We start from the raw sequence: 16,462 nt of genomic DNA, 5'->3' as shown, positions 1-16,462 counted from the left end.
CAACAGATGCCAAATAAACATCTTTCAACGAACAAAAGGGATTTCCCTCCAATGTCTCCCATTCCTATAAAAGCATAAGGCCATAAATAAATGTTATTTAGAGACCACGGTTTTGGGCAGACAGGAGCTCTGAGAGGCCTGTAACCTCCATTCTTTCTCTCCATTAAGTTGGAAGAGCCGGGTGAGATCACAGCAATGCTTCAACAATGTCCCGACAAAACAAAGGGAAGAAACCACGTCTCTTACCTGCCAAGGGGCACGGCACCAGCTCTCCTTCCAGGCGCATTTCGACATCTCCTCCACTGCAGGTGTCCCCAGAAATCTTCCGATAGCTGTCACCGACCCCCCCCCCCCAACAAAAGCAAGAAGTCAGAAACATCAAAGTACAGTCATGAAGGAACACAGACATTAGAGCTTATCTATTCATTTTCCTACAGAGCACAGAGGACGATGTTGACTCACTCTGAACTGCTTCTGTCTGGAAAGCAATTAGGCAGCCCAACTTTCTGAAGCACAGTCCTAGGTGGGTTTCACATATACTGTTGACCCGTAAGCAACTTGAACATTAGGGGCACTGACACCCCTCCAACAGGTAAAAATCTGCATAACTGCTCTCTCTCCCTCAAAATCAAAGGAATTCATAAATAACTCACCCAAAGGTAGGAAACTCAACAGTCTGAAGAGAATCGGGGCTAGAATCAGTTCTCTTGATTCTACGTATTGTGATCTCTAATCAACCACAAATATTTCCCCACCCTTAGTTAATTAAGATCTGTAAAATGAAAATATGGGTACTATATTTATTGATTAAAATCCACCTGTAAGTAGACATGTGCATTTCAAATGTGTATTGTTCCAGGGTCAACCATATCTCTTCAACATGCCACTCTGGAGACATGCATTGGCTGAAGTTTACGACTTAAGAAGCAACTGGAATTTCAGAGAAGCTTACAGACTTGCACTGTTTCCCCATGGCGGGTGGGCAGGGAGAAGAGTTTGCAACCATCACAATGTTAAATTTTGTGCTGGCTACCTGAAAGATGCTAATGTGGAATTCTGTCATTGACAGTATGAAAGGAACCCAGGTGGTCCCCTTCTCTCTCCAGCCAAGCAGACCTGATGTGTCCCGGACGTGGCAGCCGTGACCTACCCTCTGGTTCTCCTGTAAGTAGAACCCACAGGACAAGGCACGGGAGGGGCGTATGAATTCCCAGAAAAGTCTGGATCCGGAACACAAACCTCCAGTGACAAATCTTCACTCATCTTGAAGCCAAAGTCACTGAAAAGACAATTGGGGCTTGTCAAGGCTGTTGGTTTACACATTTCAGGTATTTAAACCCCTCCCTTGTGACATCTACTCTACTGCCCCACACCAGCTTTATAAATCACTTAGGGACTTCCCTGGTGACCTAGTGGTTAAGAATCCACCTTGCAAGGCAGGGGATGTGGGTTTGATCCCTGGTCGGGGAACTAGGATCCCACATGCCACAGTGCAACCAAGCCCTTGGGCCACAACTACCAAGTCTGAGCACTGCAACTAGAGAGAGAGCCTGCGTCCTGCAACAAAGATCACGAATGTCACAACCAAGATCCAGCAATGCTGAATGAACACCTGAATATACACATATTGCAGTTCCTTAATGTGTCCCTTTAACAAATACCCATTTTTTTACACCCAGTACATTTCAAAAAAAAAAACTTTATATCAGAGCCTTAATTGGAAAACCACTATCCATGCCATAAATAGACAAAAACGAGACAGATCATGATTTCCAAAACAAAATAATACTGTATTTTTTAGCTGGATCCAGTTCCCCACCCAAAGACTCTGTGCCTGCCCTCTTTCTTGTTAAAATACATCAGCAAAGGTGAAAAGTTTGCTGCGTCTTAGCCAGTGACACTTTCTCCTTGACACTATTGGGAGAATAGTCTTTTTTCTAAACTAAAGATTTGCTGTTATTTAAGTGGAAGGCAATGGCACCCCACTCCAGTACTCTTGCCTGGAAAATCCCATGGATGGAGGAGCCTGGAAGGCTGCAGTCCATGGGGTTGCTGAGGGTCGGACACTACTGAGCGACTTCACTTTCACTTTTCACTTTCCTGCATTGGAGAAGGAAATGGCAACCCACTCCAGTGTTCTTGCCTGGAGAATCCCAGGGACAGGGGAGCCTGGTGGGCTGCCGTCTATGGGGTCGCACAGAGTCAGACACGACTGAAGTGACTTAGCAACAGCAAGACCATGTCCACTTGCAACCTAAAATCATCCTGGCTTCCTCCTCACGTACTCTGACACTTAGTCCTTTAGTCCATGAGACTCCTGCTTGTTGGGACCACATCTCTGCCACTCCCACCTGCTAGCCGGGTAAAGCAGGAGTCCCAGGTGCAGTCTTGGCTCTGTCCTGTTACTGCCAATGCCTGAGCTGACAGCTCTGAAATGAGGCAGCTGTAATATGTACTTCCCGAGGTCTGGCCCAAACAATCAACTAGAAATCCAAAGGCATTTTCCAGGTTGGTGTGCTTTACCCATAAGGTTTCATTGACTCTATTACGTGTAACAGCTACTATAGGGAAGGTATGAACAGGGACACAGCAGAGCAGTTCACGTGTATATCGTGCCACAGTCCACACCAAACCCTCAACACAGAATTACTCAGAAGGGAGGAGTTTCATTACTGTACCGAACAAGTCCCACTTGTTAAATCAGGCAAATTTTTATGGAGTGGCTGCTTTCAATCTTTTGGGGGACCCTTCATAGGCAGTTTCTTCAAACTGTGGGTCACAAACCAGCGAGCCTGTGAAAGCACGTTGCAGGGTCTGGATCTGCTTCCTCCCCTCCCCACAAAGAACAGAAGACTGCAAAACTCATCGCACTTGAAAGCAAGCCTTAGCTCACAAAACGTTTGTTTATATAGATGTGTACCTGTGTCTACATACACAAATATGTATAGGTAAAGAGGCATACCATAAAATACACTGCTTACTAGGGACTGCGGTCAAGAGTTTGAAAACCTCTCTTATTGGCAACGTTGGGAATATCAAGATGTAAAAGAAACTTCTGATGCTTTCGAACTGTGGTGCTAGAGAAGACTCTTGAGAGTTCCTTGGACAGCAAAAGGAGATCAAACCAGTCAATCCTACAGGAAATCAACCCTGAATATTCATTGGAAGGACTGATGCTGAAGCGGAAGCTCCAATACTTTGGTCACCTGATGCAAAAAGCCAGCCCACTGGAAAAGACTCTGATGCTGGAAAGATCGAGGGTAGGAGAAGACGGGGACGACAGAGGATAAGGTGGTTGGATGGCATCACCAACCCAATGGACATGAGTTTGAGCAAACTCTGGGAGATAGTGAAGGACAGGGAAGCCTGGTAGGCTGCAGTCCATGGGGTCACAAAGAGGCAGACACGACTGAGCGACTGAACAGCAGCAGCAGCAAATTACAGTCTCCTCTTTCCTATCAATAATCCCAGGAAAACACCCATTCCTCCTCCAAGGTACCTACGTCTTTCCACCCCCCATTACAATTATTTGTGTGCATACTGTTTCTTCTACAGCCTCAGGCAATGCCTTAGATATTTTACTTAAGGACTAAGGAATAAACAAATATACATATGTATGTATATTTACACACACAAATATATATATATGTGCATGCACGCAAAGTTGCCTCAGTCATGTCCGAGTCTTTGCAACCCCATGGACTGTAGACCATCAGGCTCTCTATCCATGGGATTCTCCAGGCAAGAATACTGGAGTGGGTTGCCATGGGGTGGGTTCCATTTCCTGGGATGTTCCCAACCCAGGGATTGAACCCATGTCTCTGGTGTCTCCTGACTAGCACCATGGTGTCTCCTGACTAGCACCATCTGGGAAGCACACACACAGACACAGACACAGACACAGACACACACACACACAGACACACACAGACACACACACACAGACACACACACACACACAGACACACACACCCTTGTTTCAGATAAAGAAACAAATTTCCTTGAAAATAGGAAAAGGAGTTATCCACAATGGAACTTTCAGCATGTTCCTTCCTTGGCTTACCCTCATGGAAATAAATCCCAGAGTAATCTATTCCTGCATAAATTACTGCAGCTTGCTCAGGGTCGGGGGGATGGGAGGGTGGTCACACCTCCATCACATCACACCGCTGAAACAACCAAATGGAAAAACCAACATAAAAAGTGCCCAGCACAGCTCCTGGCTCGTTAAGTGCTGCTTAATAAATACTTGTTTCCTATGAGCCACTCCCTCTCTTCAGGGGAAGGCATACGCCCCAGCCTGTTGCCCACACTGCTGAGGGGCCAGAAGAGCACTCAGTCCCTGGAGTGGATGACAACCAACCATTCATAGTCTTCTCGGGTGCAGGAGCAGTTGGACACGACCACCGGCCGGTCAAAGTCTTCTCCGTTAAAGCACGTGGCGTGGGGGGTCCTCCGTTTGAAAACAGTCTTGTGCCCCAGCAGACACTCGTTGCCCCGCTCATCAGACGGGGACCACAGCTTGTAGTCATTCTCTGTGCAGGGGACCCCTGAGGAGGAGGAAACGCAGCATTATGGGCACGCCCACGTGGGGTTCCTGTCCCGTCTCGCTGCCTCCCAGCAGGCGTCCTGACCCCCTTGCTGGCTGGCTCTGGGGCCAGGCAGCACCTGCCTCTAGTGTCCCCAGAAACACAGACATCCGCCTGAGAAAGCTGGGAGGGAGCAAGTCCCCCTGGCTAAACTTCTGAAAGAGTTGAGCACATTCTGCAGTTTCCTTTAGAACTAGGTCCCCAGAGGTGTTTGTCTCTGGGGAGGAAGGTCAAGGCTGGACTCCCGAGAGGTGGCATCACTGAGGACCAGTGCTCCCTGTCAGATTCCCAAGACGGCATGGACGCATCTGTAGTGTGGCCCATGAGCAAGAGAATCCACTGTCACTGCTTGGAAGGTGCAAGGCCTTCATGGAAGGAGGCAGAGAACTGGTCAGACAACCTGGACGGTCACTCCATCTACCCACATCCACGTAAAATTTAAAAAGAGTTGTTTCTACAAGAATTCCAAAGTACACCAGTCTATCCTAGTAGTTTATATCCGTTTTACACGTGTGTCTTTGGTTAGATTAAATGCTGCCTGAACAGATGAACTCCTGTCAACTTAACGCCATCCCAATCAGCAAGCATTTATTAAACCCTTACTGATAAGGCTATCAGGCCATCCAGTGGGTAGAAGATAAAGATGCACAGAGCAGGTTCTTATACCTAAAGACCTATGATCCAGTTGATGAGAGATGACACACAAAGTGTGGCAGATACAAATCTATAATCCAAGGTGTGAAGAGTACACATCCGTTCTGGACACAGAGAAGAGGGCGGAGGTCTGGCTGGGTTATTAGCAGCCAAGTGCATTGGGTCCTGATCCATGAAAAGGATTTCAACTAGCAGATATTGAATGGGTAGCCCACAGAGCATTCCAGGCAGCTGGAATAACATCAGCCAGGGCAGAGAAGGAGCAGAGGGCTGGGTTACATGGGGGCAAGAAGGAAGAAGGATGCTGCGGAGGTTTACTCTCCCTGCTCCCTTACTGGCAGGTCCTGGGCCTCAGCCAGCAGATGGAGACGAGATCCCAGACAGCTGTGAGAGGACCCTGCACCATTAGTACAGTTTACCCACTGAATGTGCCCAACCGGAACTGCTAGTTTGGAAGAATGGTTTTCAAGCATTTATTCATTTACCTGCTCAGCACACATATACCTAAACTCAGCCTGTGCCCATGACTGCACAGGAAACGAGGATACAGAGAATGCAAGGCCCTGTTAAGAAGTACCTGAGTAACTGCCTCTGAATCTCTCATTTACTTACTGCATGCGTGCTGTCTTCAACGGATTACAGACCCTTCTGAGAATATCTAAGCTGATGTCAATCCAAAAACGAGAAGATCTATGTATACGAATAGCTGATTCACTTTGCTGTACAGTAGAAACTAACACAGCACTGTAAAGCAACCACACTCCAACTGCTAAAAAAAGGAAAAGGTACTTCCATGAAAAGGGCCAAGGAGGCAGGGGCTTACCCAAGGCATTTGTGGCATTGACCTGGAGGATCAGCCAGCTGTGGATGTTCTCCTTGTTGGAGCCGAAGATGGTGAAGACTGTGCTCTTCTCGCCAGGCTCCGTGAGGAGCCCGTACACAAACACCGGCTTCTCCGAGAAGATGAACGTTTTCCAGGTCTCCCCTTCATTGGTGCTGTACCTGCCCAGATGTAAGAAGAGGATCCTTGCAGTTAAAGTCTGGGGCAAGAACTTGGTTTCCAGATAACAGTCACCTGTAGCAGGAACCAGGGCTCCTTGGGGCAGCGGCTGATCCCAGGACAACGCCAGGGAATTGTAAGGTTGTGCTAGAAAGCATGGAAACGCTCAGAGATTGATGCTGTCGATGTGAAAGGAAACAGGAGCCAGCTCCACGGGGCTCCAACTGGCCTGGCTGGGACAATGTGAACTTAAAAAAAAAGAGAAATGATGGTAACAGATAATATACTGAATGAAAACAGGGCATGGGTCTGTACATGATAGAGAAAAAAGGGAAGAGAGGGAGATTATTATATCATAGTACTACCTAATAATTGTTAAAAAAAAACAAACAATGACAGAATGAGAACAGTGACTGTGCTGTAACCCCACTGCAACAACCAAGTCAGACAAGATTATCTCTGGATGCCGAAAACACTGGGTGAAAGAATGTTAGGGACCAGAGCGTCCACATGGTCCAAAGATACCAACTCACTCACTGCAAAGGAGGAAACGTAATTTATAGTGGATGAACGGAGTTACAACTCTTGCAAATTTAGCAGCACTCAAAGTGGGACAAGACAACCTGATGTCATGTACCTCTCAGACCAAAGCACTGAGGATGATGCATCATCTAGGCAAGAGTCCGTGCAACTGGATGTGCAATATTCTATGTGACAACTGGCCTGGAACCTTCAAAACGTCAAGGTTATCAAAAACCAAGCAAACAACCCAAGAGGCAGTGGGCTTGTTACAGATTAAAAAGAGACTAAAGACAAATGTAAACCCTGACGGAACCCTAGATTAGGAAAAAAAAAATCAACAGCTACAAATAAGATAGGACAACTGAGAAAATATAACAGTCTATAAATAATACTTATAGCAATGCCATCATCATTGGTATTGGACAGCATCACCAATTCAATGGACATGAACTTGGGCAAACTCCAGGAGATGGTGAAGGATAGGGAAGCCCTGCATGCTGCAGTCCATTGGGTTACGAAGAGTCAGATACAACTCGGTGACTGAACAACAAAATAAGTCATCCTAAGTTCATGATCATTTTCTTGGGCATGATAACAGCATTCTGACTGTGTAGGAGAAGACCTTTATTTATTTAATATATGTGTATTGAGCTATGAAGGGGTATAATATCTGCAACTATTTTTCAAATGATTTCCCCCAAAACGGAGGGACAGATGGATGGAAAGATGGCAGACAGGATAAACAGACAACAAAAGCAAAGCAAACAAAACATTAACAACTGGTGATTATTACACGAGGTGTAAGTGAAGGTAACATGAGCACTTTTTTACACAATTTTTACAACTTTTCCCATAGTCTTAAAAATTAAAAGCTGGATGAAAGTGTGTCCTGAGAAAAGGCAGACTACATCAGAAAAAGTGTGCAAGCCCTCTTGGGGAAAAAAGCAGCACTGAATTTCAACGTATTGATTTTAAATCAACTTTTGGTATTATAGAGGAGGAGGAGGCAGAGGAGAGGAAAATGTGCCTGGTACTGGCTTCATCACCCAGCAAGCTGGTGAGATGCTCACCATAAGAAACCTCTCAACTAGAGTGGGTTCAATTAGGGTCACAGAGTTCCTAGGTCTCTCCAAAATCCAATTTAAACACAGAGCTTTTCTTTCCCTTTTCTCAAGTTTCTGAGATTTTACTTTTACTCAGGATCTTAATGCTTGATGTAAGTCTTTTAATGTCATTCAATTCAACACTTCCTCTTGAGATTACTAAAACTGGTACTTCTGCAAGAAGGCTACGGGTTAAACCGCGGTCATGGTGGGGGTGGGGTGGGGACAGGGCAGAGGGGACTGAGCGATCTCCTCTACAGATCTTCCTGAGAGGGGAAGTTCTCCTCCGGCTGACGTGCTTCTGGTTTAAGCTAACCTGCAGCAGATAAGGAGATAAGTTAACTTGGTCTCCTTCTTGCGACAGGGTGATGAGCTAAAGGCTTTCAAGCTCAGTCACATCTGACTCTTATCGACCCCAGGGGCAGTAGCCCACCAGACTCCTCTGTCCATGAAATTTTCTAGGCTACAATACTGGAGTGGGTCGCCATTTCCTACTCCAGGAGATCGTCCCAACCCAGGAATCGAACCTGTCTCTCCTATGTCTCCTGAATTGCAGGCAGATTCTTTACCACTGTGTCACCTGGGAAGCAAAGGCTCAGCAGCATCTTTAAAGCAACCTGAACCTGCAGAGGCGGTCCATCAGCCAAACACGATGGGAGCTATCCCTCTGCTCTGTGATCACAGAGGAAGTCCATCTACTTGCACACCACGTAGGTAATTCTGTTGAATAATCCTCGAACCCAAGATAACCTCAGGAAATGAATCATCCCATTTCTTGAGAAGTTCCCAGCAGACTCTGACGACAACATATTACTGAGACTAAAAGCAGGTGCTCAGCTGAGTGCAGCTTTGTACTTAAGAATAAACTGTGCCTTTAGAAAACAGCGCTTTTCAGAATTTTGGAGAAAAGGCAGTCACATCATCAGCTCAACAGTTAAGGGATCATCTATTCTGGGCTGAATTCTGATCTCTCAAGGAGAACTTGTGTTGAAGTGAAAATGACAAGAACCTTGCAAGAAAACAAACCAAGACATCTTTATGTTCCTAATAGCTGTGGAAGAGGATGTAGGGCCTCGGGCCTTAGGAAGGGGGAATTCAAAACATTCAAATAAAATACAGACATAATCTCACGGCCAAAACCCTCAAAACGATGAGATTATATACACAATGATGATAAAAATATAATATAACCAAAATACACTAAATAAGGGACGCAGGGCTAGAAACTCAAAACACAAATCTATGGTTCCACAGAAAGGTCCTGATGAGCTCAGACTTCTAAAGAATATATTCAAGATGAGAACAGTCATATAACCAAGGGCAAAAACTTAAAGAGCCGTAGCAATCTGCTAATTAATTTTAGCTGTAATTCTTCACACTAGTAACCTGCAGGAACAGTGACCAAACAGCTCAAGCTCAAAATAAGCCAAAGATAATGCTTCAAATTACCAAAATAATTGGCAGATTAGTGGGCAGTGGGACATGGGTTGGTTTACCCAGCAAGTTCTAAAAAGAATCAGAATGGAATGGGATCATCCATCTGATGGTTAATGGTATAAATAGCAATGACAGAGAAAAGCAGAAGAGGTTAGTCAGTTTCTATGTTGGGTTTATCTTTATTGAGGGGAATGATCTTCAAACTGGACAAAGCAGGGGAAAAAAGGAAGTTAAAGGAAAATGAATACGAAATAAAGCACATTTGAGGGAACTGAAAGATTTAAAGGAATGACTGCTAAGTTCCTTTTAATAATCTCTAAAAAGAACCACGAGAACAGATAAAGATCTCAAAACTAGATGAAAAAAAAGCAGTTTTATTTCCCTGAAGAAGAAAAAAATTGGTTTCAAGAATGGACTATGAAACAGCTGACTTGAGAGAACTTAGATACAAAGTAAGGTGGGGCTGGGAACACACATGGTTTCACACACAAGTCACAACAAACGAACCCTGTTTTTTCTTCTCGGGGTTAATTCTCAATTTGAGAACAAGGCAATGATAAGGCATACTTTTCATAAGGATATTCGTGGCAGTGGGCTGAGGGGACAGTATTGCCTGGGGAGGAGCATGTGGATATTTTCTGGGGTGATGGAAAACTTCTGCATCTTGACATGCGACCTTCAGAATGGATGAAATGGTGTACTTAAGAGCATCTCATGGTGTGTAAAGGATATCTCAATTAAAAACATAATTTAGTAGAAGCTACCAGCTTGAGAAGACTGTCAAAGTGTAAAAACAGTCTTAGGGTTTTATTTACAGAAATCAAGTCTCTAGGATCATGTGGGGATCAATGCCAATGGGATGTGTGTTTCAGGCTGCTGGAGGCAGATTGGGCCCCCTCACCTTAAAGCCCTGACAGTGTGAGAAGGACCAAGGGAGAACCTAGAGGGTGCAGATTCAGGATCCTACAGCACTGGAGGGAAGGAACTGGGGCTGTCTGCCGTGGATGGGAGATGCTCTCCGGAGAACAGGGAGGGGTCCTCAAGCATCTGAAAGGCTTTCAACAAAAGAGGAAATACCTGTTGGGTGCATCTCCTGGAAGCAGAGCTGAGCCCAATGCCTAGAAATAGGAGTGAGGAAGATTTAGGCTCTCTCTGACCTGAGAACTTCCACTCGTAAGGGGACGGAAAAATAAATAAGAGTGCATGAACACATGAACAACAAATTGTCCCAAGGTGAAACAGAAGCTTTTTATTTTTCAATTTGGCGAAGTCTCCATCACTAGAACTATTCAAGCAAAGGCTGGGTGATCATCCATCACTGATGACAGGCAATTCTTGCAATGGATAGAGGAAGATGGAACTAGAGGATGTAATGTTGCCAGATTCCTGCTGCCTATCTCCCTGTGGACATCCCACAGCCACGTCAGTTCACCCTGTCCAAATCTGCACTCATCCCCTGGTCCTTCCGGCCGACTCCTTCTCCTCTGCTTTTCTGTGATGATGTGTGGTCATCTTGACCTGTCACCCGCCCAGCCTCTGCAAACTGCTGTCTGGTCAAAAAGCAACTCCTACAGACTTAGCCCTGAAAACGCTTGGTCCCTATCTAAGCAACATCTTTCACCTCCAGTCTTGGTCCTTTGAAAATTCATGCTCCTGGGTTTCCCTGGTGGCTCAATGCTAAAGAATCCATCTATCAGTGCAGCGGACATGGGTTCGATCCCTGGTCTGAGAATATCCCACATGCCTCGGAGCAACTAAGCCCATGAACCACAACTGTTGAGCCTGTGCTCTAGAGCTCAGGAGCCACAACTACTGAGCCCTTGAGCTCTAGAGCCCATGCTCCTAAATGAAAGAAGCCACAGCAATGAGAAGCCCAGGCACTGCAATTAGAAAGTAGCTCCTGCTCACCCCAGCTAGAGGAAAGCCTGTGCCGCAACAAAGACCCAGCATGGCCAAAAATAAATAATAAACAAAAAATTTAGAACATTTCTGCTCCTCAACATTGCCAGAGCCATCTTTCTTAACAGGCCATGTCATTCTCCTATTTTAAACCCTTGAAGGGGATGCCATCACTTCAAAAGCAAAGTCCAGTCTCCCTGGTAAAGCACATAAAAGTTCTGGGGGCCCTGGCCCCTTCTCACACATCCACCTCAGGCCTCAGTCCTCACACCTCCACCCTGAGATCTACATTCTATCAACACTAAAGGCTTGCACCTTCCACTGATTCACGTTGGTCTCCTCTCCCCTAAAGCTCTTTCTGACCCTGGGACAGTACCCCAGCAATGTTATTTGCCCTTGAAGTCTCAGCCCAAGGCTCCTCTCCTCCCAGAAGCCTGCCTGGTCCTCCTTCTGTGGTTTCCCCTAGGACCCCATGCTCCCCTCTGCTTTATACCTGTAATCCAGCAAGACCCCATGATGCCTCTCTCAGGCAAACCCCTCCCCAGGTTCTCTGCTGCAGCTCCTTTCTGAAATACCTAGATGAGAGTATCTGATGCACATTTCCTGTTTTACATTAGCTGTTTTACAGATGCTAAAACTACCACCAAATGGAAGATGTTAATGACTTGATAACAATGAGCGTAGCTACTGGAGCCTAAGGATGGATAATGCGAAACACCTGTGACGCCACACTGTTACCTCAATATCAAGCAATCAGAGAACTTTGCAGGGCTGGTGTGTGTGTGTGTGTCTGTGTGTGTGTCTCTGTGTGTGTTCTCAGTTATGTCTGACTCTTTCAACCCTATAGACTATAGCCCAGCAAGCTCCTCTGTCCATGCAGTTCTCCAGGCAAGAATCCTGGAGTGGGCTGCCATTTCCTGATCCAGGGATCAAACCCGCATCTCTTCTCCCCTGCATTGGCAGGCAGATTCTTAACCACTAATGCCACCCGGAAAGCCTCATCTGGTCTTTACGCACTGCTACTTGGATAACCAACAAGGACCTACTGTATAGCACAGGGAACTCTTCTCAATGTTATGTGGCAGCCTGGATGGGAAAAGACTTTGGGGGAGAAAGGAATATATATGGCTAAGTCCCTTCATTGTCCACCTGAAACTATCACAAAATTGTTAATCAGCTATACTCCTGTACAAAATAAAAAATCTTAAAAAAAAAAATGCTCTCCTGAAACCCATCAGGGAGCTCAAGCACTAGTTGAGCTGACAACAAGCTGAGCACTAGTTGTCCTGGACTCCTTGTCTGAGGCCTTACAATAAATGCTGCTCTTTTCTTCACCACAACCCAACGTCAGTAGATGGGCGAGCAGACCCAAGTTTGGTTCAGTAACATACCTACTTATTTAATGACCTGATTTTTCAGTATCTTCAATGACAGCTACCATTTATCAGGAATAAGACTTCCTACTCACTTTTCTGCCCCTGGCACACAGAGGGCATTAATTAATATTTTATGTTAAAGGAAATTAAATGAACAGCATTGTATATAAATATATATTTTTTAACCCCATTTGTCAGTTTCTCAATAGTTAAAGACTGATAAGAACACCTCCTCCTTTATAACTCAAGGGCTGAAGAAATCACATGGGGGTGAAAATGAAGTGGGGGTGACTCTCAACCATCAAAGTTACTATGAGATCAGGTTCTACAACCAAACAAACCGGTTATCTGCCACCTCCCACATTCTGGAACTCTGAGGCTGCTTCCAGAACTCAGGTCTAGAAAAGACAGCTGCTCTGCTGGGCGGAGTCTTTGCAGTGGCTTTTCAGGACTCACAGAGGGAAACCCTACGAAATCTGAAATCTCCTATGAGGAAAGAGGCTTTGGGGAACATCCAAGGTATTATTAATAACTACTAATAATATCCTTATGCTGATAGGCAAAGCACTGGGAAGAAACAAAACTGATTGTGTCCCTCTAGATCAGACTGTCAAGCTAGAGTTTGGGTTTGGTTTTGGTCAGAGTGTAAAAACACAACATCCCCCCTCTCTGAAGAATACTGATTCTACACAAGAAGACCTGCAAACCCCTGAGCAGGTTCTCGATGACAGCATGCTGAATGAAGGGTTAAGTGATTCCCAGAAGAAGTTCTTGTTTGCTCATTTCAGACATGCAGGAGCAAAAACAAACTGTTCCTCTTCTTACTCTCAATTTCAATTAACAACAACAAAGAAAACAGCCTCAGTGGAGAATCTCAGCAGAAGCTGAAACAAGTAACTATAAACTCTTAGTTAGCTGTGCTAATTAGGGAGAGAAAGACATGAATAATTAAAAAAAAAAAAACACCCCAACCTAAACTTAATTCTTACATTAAGCAAGGTTCCAACCTCTGTTCCACTAAACCTCTTACTAGAATTAGATGTTACCCCTTACTCCCTAAGGTTGGGTAAGCTTTGCGTCAGAAAGCTTGTCCCCCAGTCTCTCCCTCCAGCTGGTTCAGAAACATCTCGGAGCCACAGTGCGGCTGGCCGGTTTCCAAAGGATGTCTCGCTAACCTCTGTATCCTCTCTTCCTAGAACAATAACTGGCTTCTCATGGATATTCAACAAATGTTTGTGCAATTGACCTAAAATGATGCTTAACAGAAACGTGTTCAATTTCTGTCCAGCGTGAATCTGAACTCCGGACAGTCACATTCTCACCAGGTTGCACACATCTGGGGGGCCCCCGCCATGCACATTTGCGTTCCAGGGACTGCCATTAACCACAGAACACCAGAGAACTGCCCCTGACCCCCAGGGCTTTGTAAGACTGTTATGCTACCCCACCCCTTCCAGTTTTATTAACCAGGAAAAAAATTAAGCAGCGCTGGAACACTAAGTGTGCATGACCTATTTATCGAACAATCAAACATTTACTAAGTGCCTGCTAGCCTGCGTAGAATAGAAATCCTTGTCTACAAAGACCGTGTTAATGAGTTGAGGAATTCAGGCATATGATGAAAAGGTAACTAACAAACGGAGGCAGTATGTGCTGAATGCCCAATCAACGAGACAGCTGCCGATAAACGGCACGAGATGCGAAGGAGGGAGCCCAGGCCTCGGCTGGGGACAACAGCCTTAGAAGGGTCTGAAGCCCTAGACCAGCAACACAAGTCCAGTTGAGTCAGAAGGAGCCTCCACTCACGTGGTTTAAAGATCTGAACTAATTACAATAGGATTTTCTGCTTCTCTTCTGATGAGGCTGATAGCACACAGGTCAAAAGCAGAGCAGCAGGAGAAGCAAGGGGGGAAAAAAAGCTCTGTGAGCAAAATACAAATGCCAGGTGGCTGCACTACACAGGTTTTGGCCCAGCTCAGACTGATATCTGGGACACGCGCACCTGTCAATAGGAGGCCTGAACATATTTTCAATTTGCAAACGCATTATTTGAATCACACCTACAGACACCTCCAAATGAGTTGAGCAAATAAAGGAACACTAGAGAGCCCATCTCCCACGTGTCTACGCCCCAGAGTCATTCAACGTCGGCGGAGGGCCCTGTGACCTTCTGGCAGCAGGTCTCATTTCCTGATCGTGTTTTGCTGCAGCTCGCTAGCAATGACTCTGCGTTCCCTGAGCACATATGCGCCGACAGATGGTGTAAGAGGATCAGAATCACGTTAACTGCTTCAGAAAAGCTAGTTTGGAATGCAAATATAGTCTGGAGGAGAGTTAAACAAGGGAAAATCAGGAAGTGTGTCTCTGCAGGCTGACTGCCACACACAGAATGAAATGTATTCCCAGGCAGTCAAACTACCACGGAAGTCCCCTACCACACTCCTCCCAGAGTGTCCTGGATGTCACATTGTGTATTTAAGTATCTTAGCACTAGAGGATGGACTCCCTGAGAGTGGAGGAAAACATCCTATTTCTCTTTAGACACACGTCACCCATCACCATAAGTGCTTGAGAAATGTGTGAGATGGGAATTAATACATTAATGGATAAACAAAGACTTCCCTGGCGGTCCAGTGATTAAGACTCCATGCTCCCAATGCAGGAGGCATGGGTTTGATCCCTGGTCAGGAAACTCAGATCTTGCATGCCACATGGCATGGCCAAAAGGAAAAAAAAAATACAAGTTACAGAAAAATTAATGGATAAATACATGATGACATGAATGTGGGAAGCAGGTGCCCTCTGACTGTCCTCCTCTTTACAAATATCAACCTGAACGTGGACACAGCATGCTGCATACAAAAAGGGCTTCTTCTGGCTCCTGGCTCTAAGGCAGCCTCTGACCAGCGCTGCACGGACCAGAGAGCAGCCAGGTGAACGGCAGAATGCCAGGACTTTGTTTCTCCCTGTTTCTTGGAGGCCAGTCTGCTCAGCACAAGTCCCACTACCCACAAGAGAAAGAAACCAGCTGTTAAGATCTCTTTTTTCAAACCACCCACCTCTCTGTCTTGCTGCTGATCCTGTTTCTAAAAGGAGTAAAGAAAAAGAAGGTTTTCTTCCTTGCATTAAATGAGATGATTATAGAAGCCCTCTCCTCCTCCTCTAGCAACCTGTCTCATGAATTCAGCCCCATAACAAGAAGAAGTGAGAGCTAGTCTGCCCCCCAGCCTAATGTTGACAAAATTAACCTTTGTCACAGCTCGGACAAAAGTAATGAAAGAACTGGTTCTAATAATATCAGATTCAAGAAGACAGAAGTTACTAACTCTTGACATTTTTGCTTTTCAGAGGAATGTACTGCAAAGAATACAGAATGTAATTTAAAGACGTGAATGCTAGTGTTGCCTGTTATGAACAAAGCGGTACTTTGAGCAAGGTACTTTACTTTCTCAGCCTCTGTTTTCTCATCTATAAAATGAAGCCACTAACCCCAAATGTCCTTTCCAGTCTAGCTGTAAAAACCCCAGAACCAAAGGTTATCACAGTAAAAGTCACCTGGTTATCAAATAACATGCATTCCTGAAATTATTACTCAAGTACTATTATTATTATTACTCATTCTATGAATAACTGTGTCACACACAAAGCTAAGAAAGACAAATTGAAGAGCCTCCAGTTAATTTTTTAGTCATTATTAATTTATATTTTATAATATAGAGTTGTACTTTTTCAATTCTTTTGTCCCTCTCTCAGAGAGGAAAGGCAGATTTTCAGTCCCATTTTATAAACAAGAAAAGTTTAAATAATTTCCTTAGTCGCAAATTTTGTGCTCAATAACCTAGTGAAACAAATAATCCACATATAATCACAGAGTTAAATTTC

The 16,462-nt window shown here is 45.1% G+C and overlaps 1 protein-coding gene across 1 annotated transcript in view; it reads right to left on the bottom strand.

Annotated features, from left to right (window-relative positions):
* SORL1 (sortilin related receptor 1) overlaps positions 1-16,462 on the bottom strand; it is a 167,040-nt gene that overhangs the window by 77,311 nt on the left and 73,267 nt on the right. The window contains exons 13-16 of the mRNA XM_069554212.1: positions 6,067-6,245; positions 4,364-4,550; positions 1,151-1,279; positions 247-332 (exon numbers count right to left, since the gene is read on the bottom strand). Coding sequence (XP_069410313.1) covers positions 247-332; positions 1,151-1,279; positions 4,364-4,550; positions 6,067-6,245 — 581 coding nt within the window. The remainder of the gene's footprint in view (positions 1-246; positions 333-1,150; positions 1,280-4,363; positions 4,551-6,066; positions 6,246-16,462) is intronic.

This window comes from Ovis canadensis, chromosome 15 (assembly GCF_042477335.2).
Source record: "Ovis canadensis isolate MfBH-ARS-UI-01 breed Bighorn chromosome 15, ARS-UI_OviCan_v2, whole genome shotgun sequence".
NCBI classification, from domain to species: domain Eukaryota; kingdom Metazoa; phylum Chordata; class Mammalia; order Artiodactyla; family Bovidae; genus Ovis; species Ovis canadensis.
The sequence above is the reverse complement of the archived record's forward strand: the minus strand, read 5'-3'. Positions and strand labels throughout refer to the sequence as shown.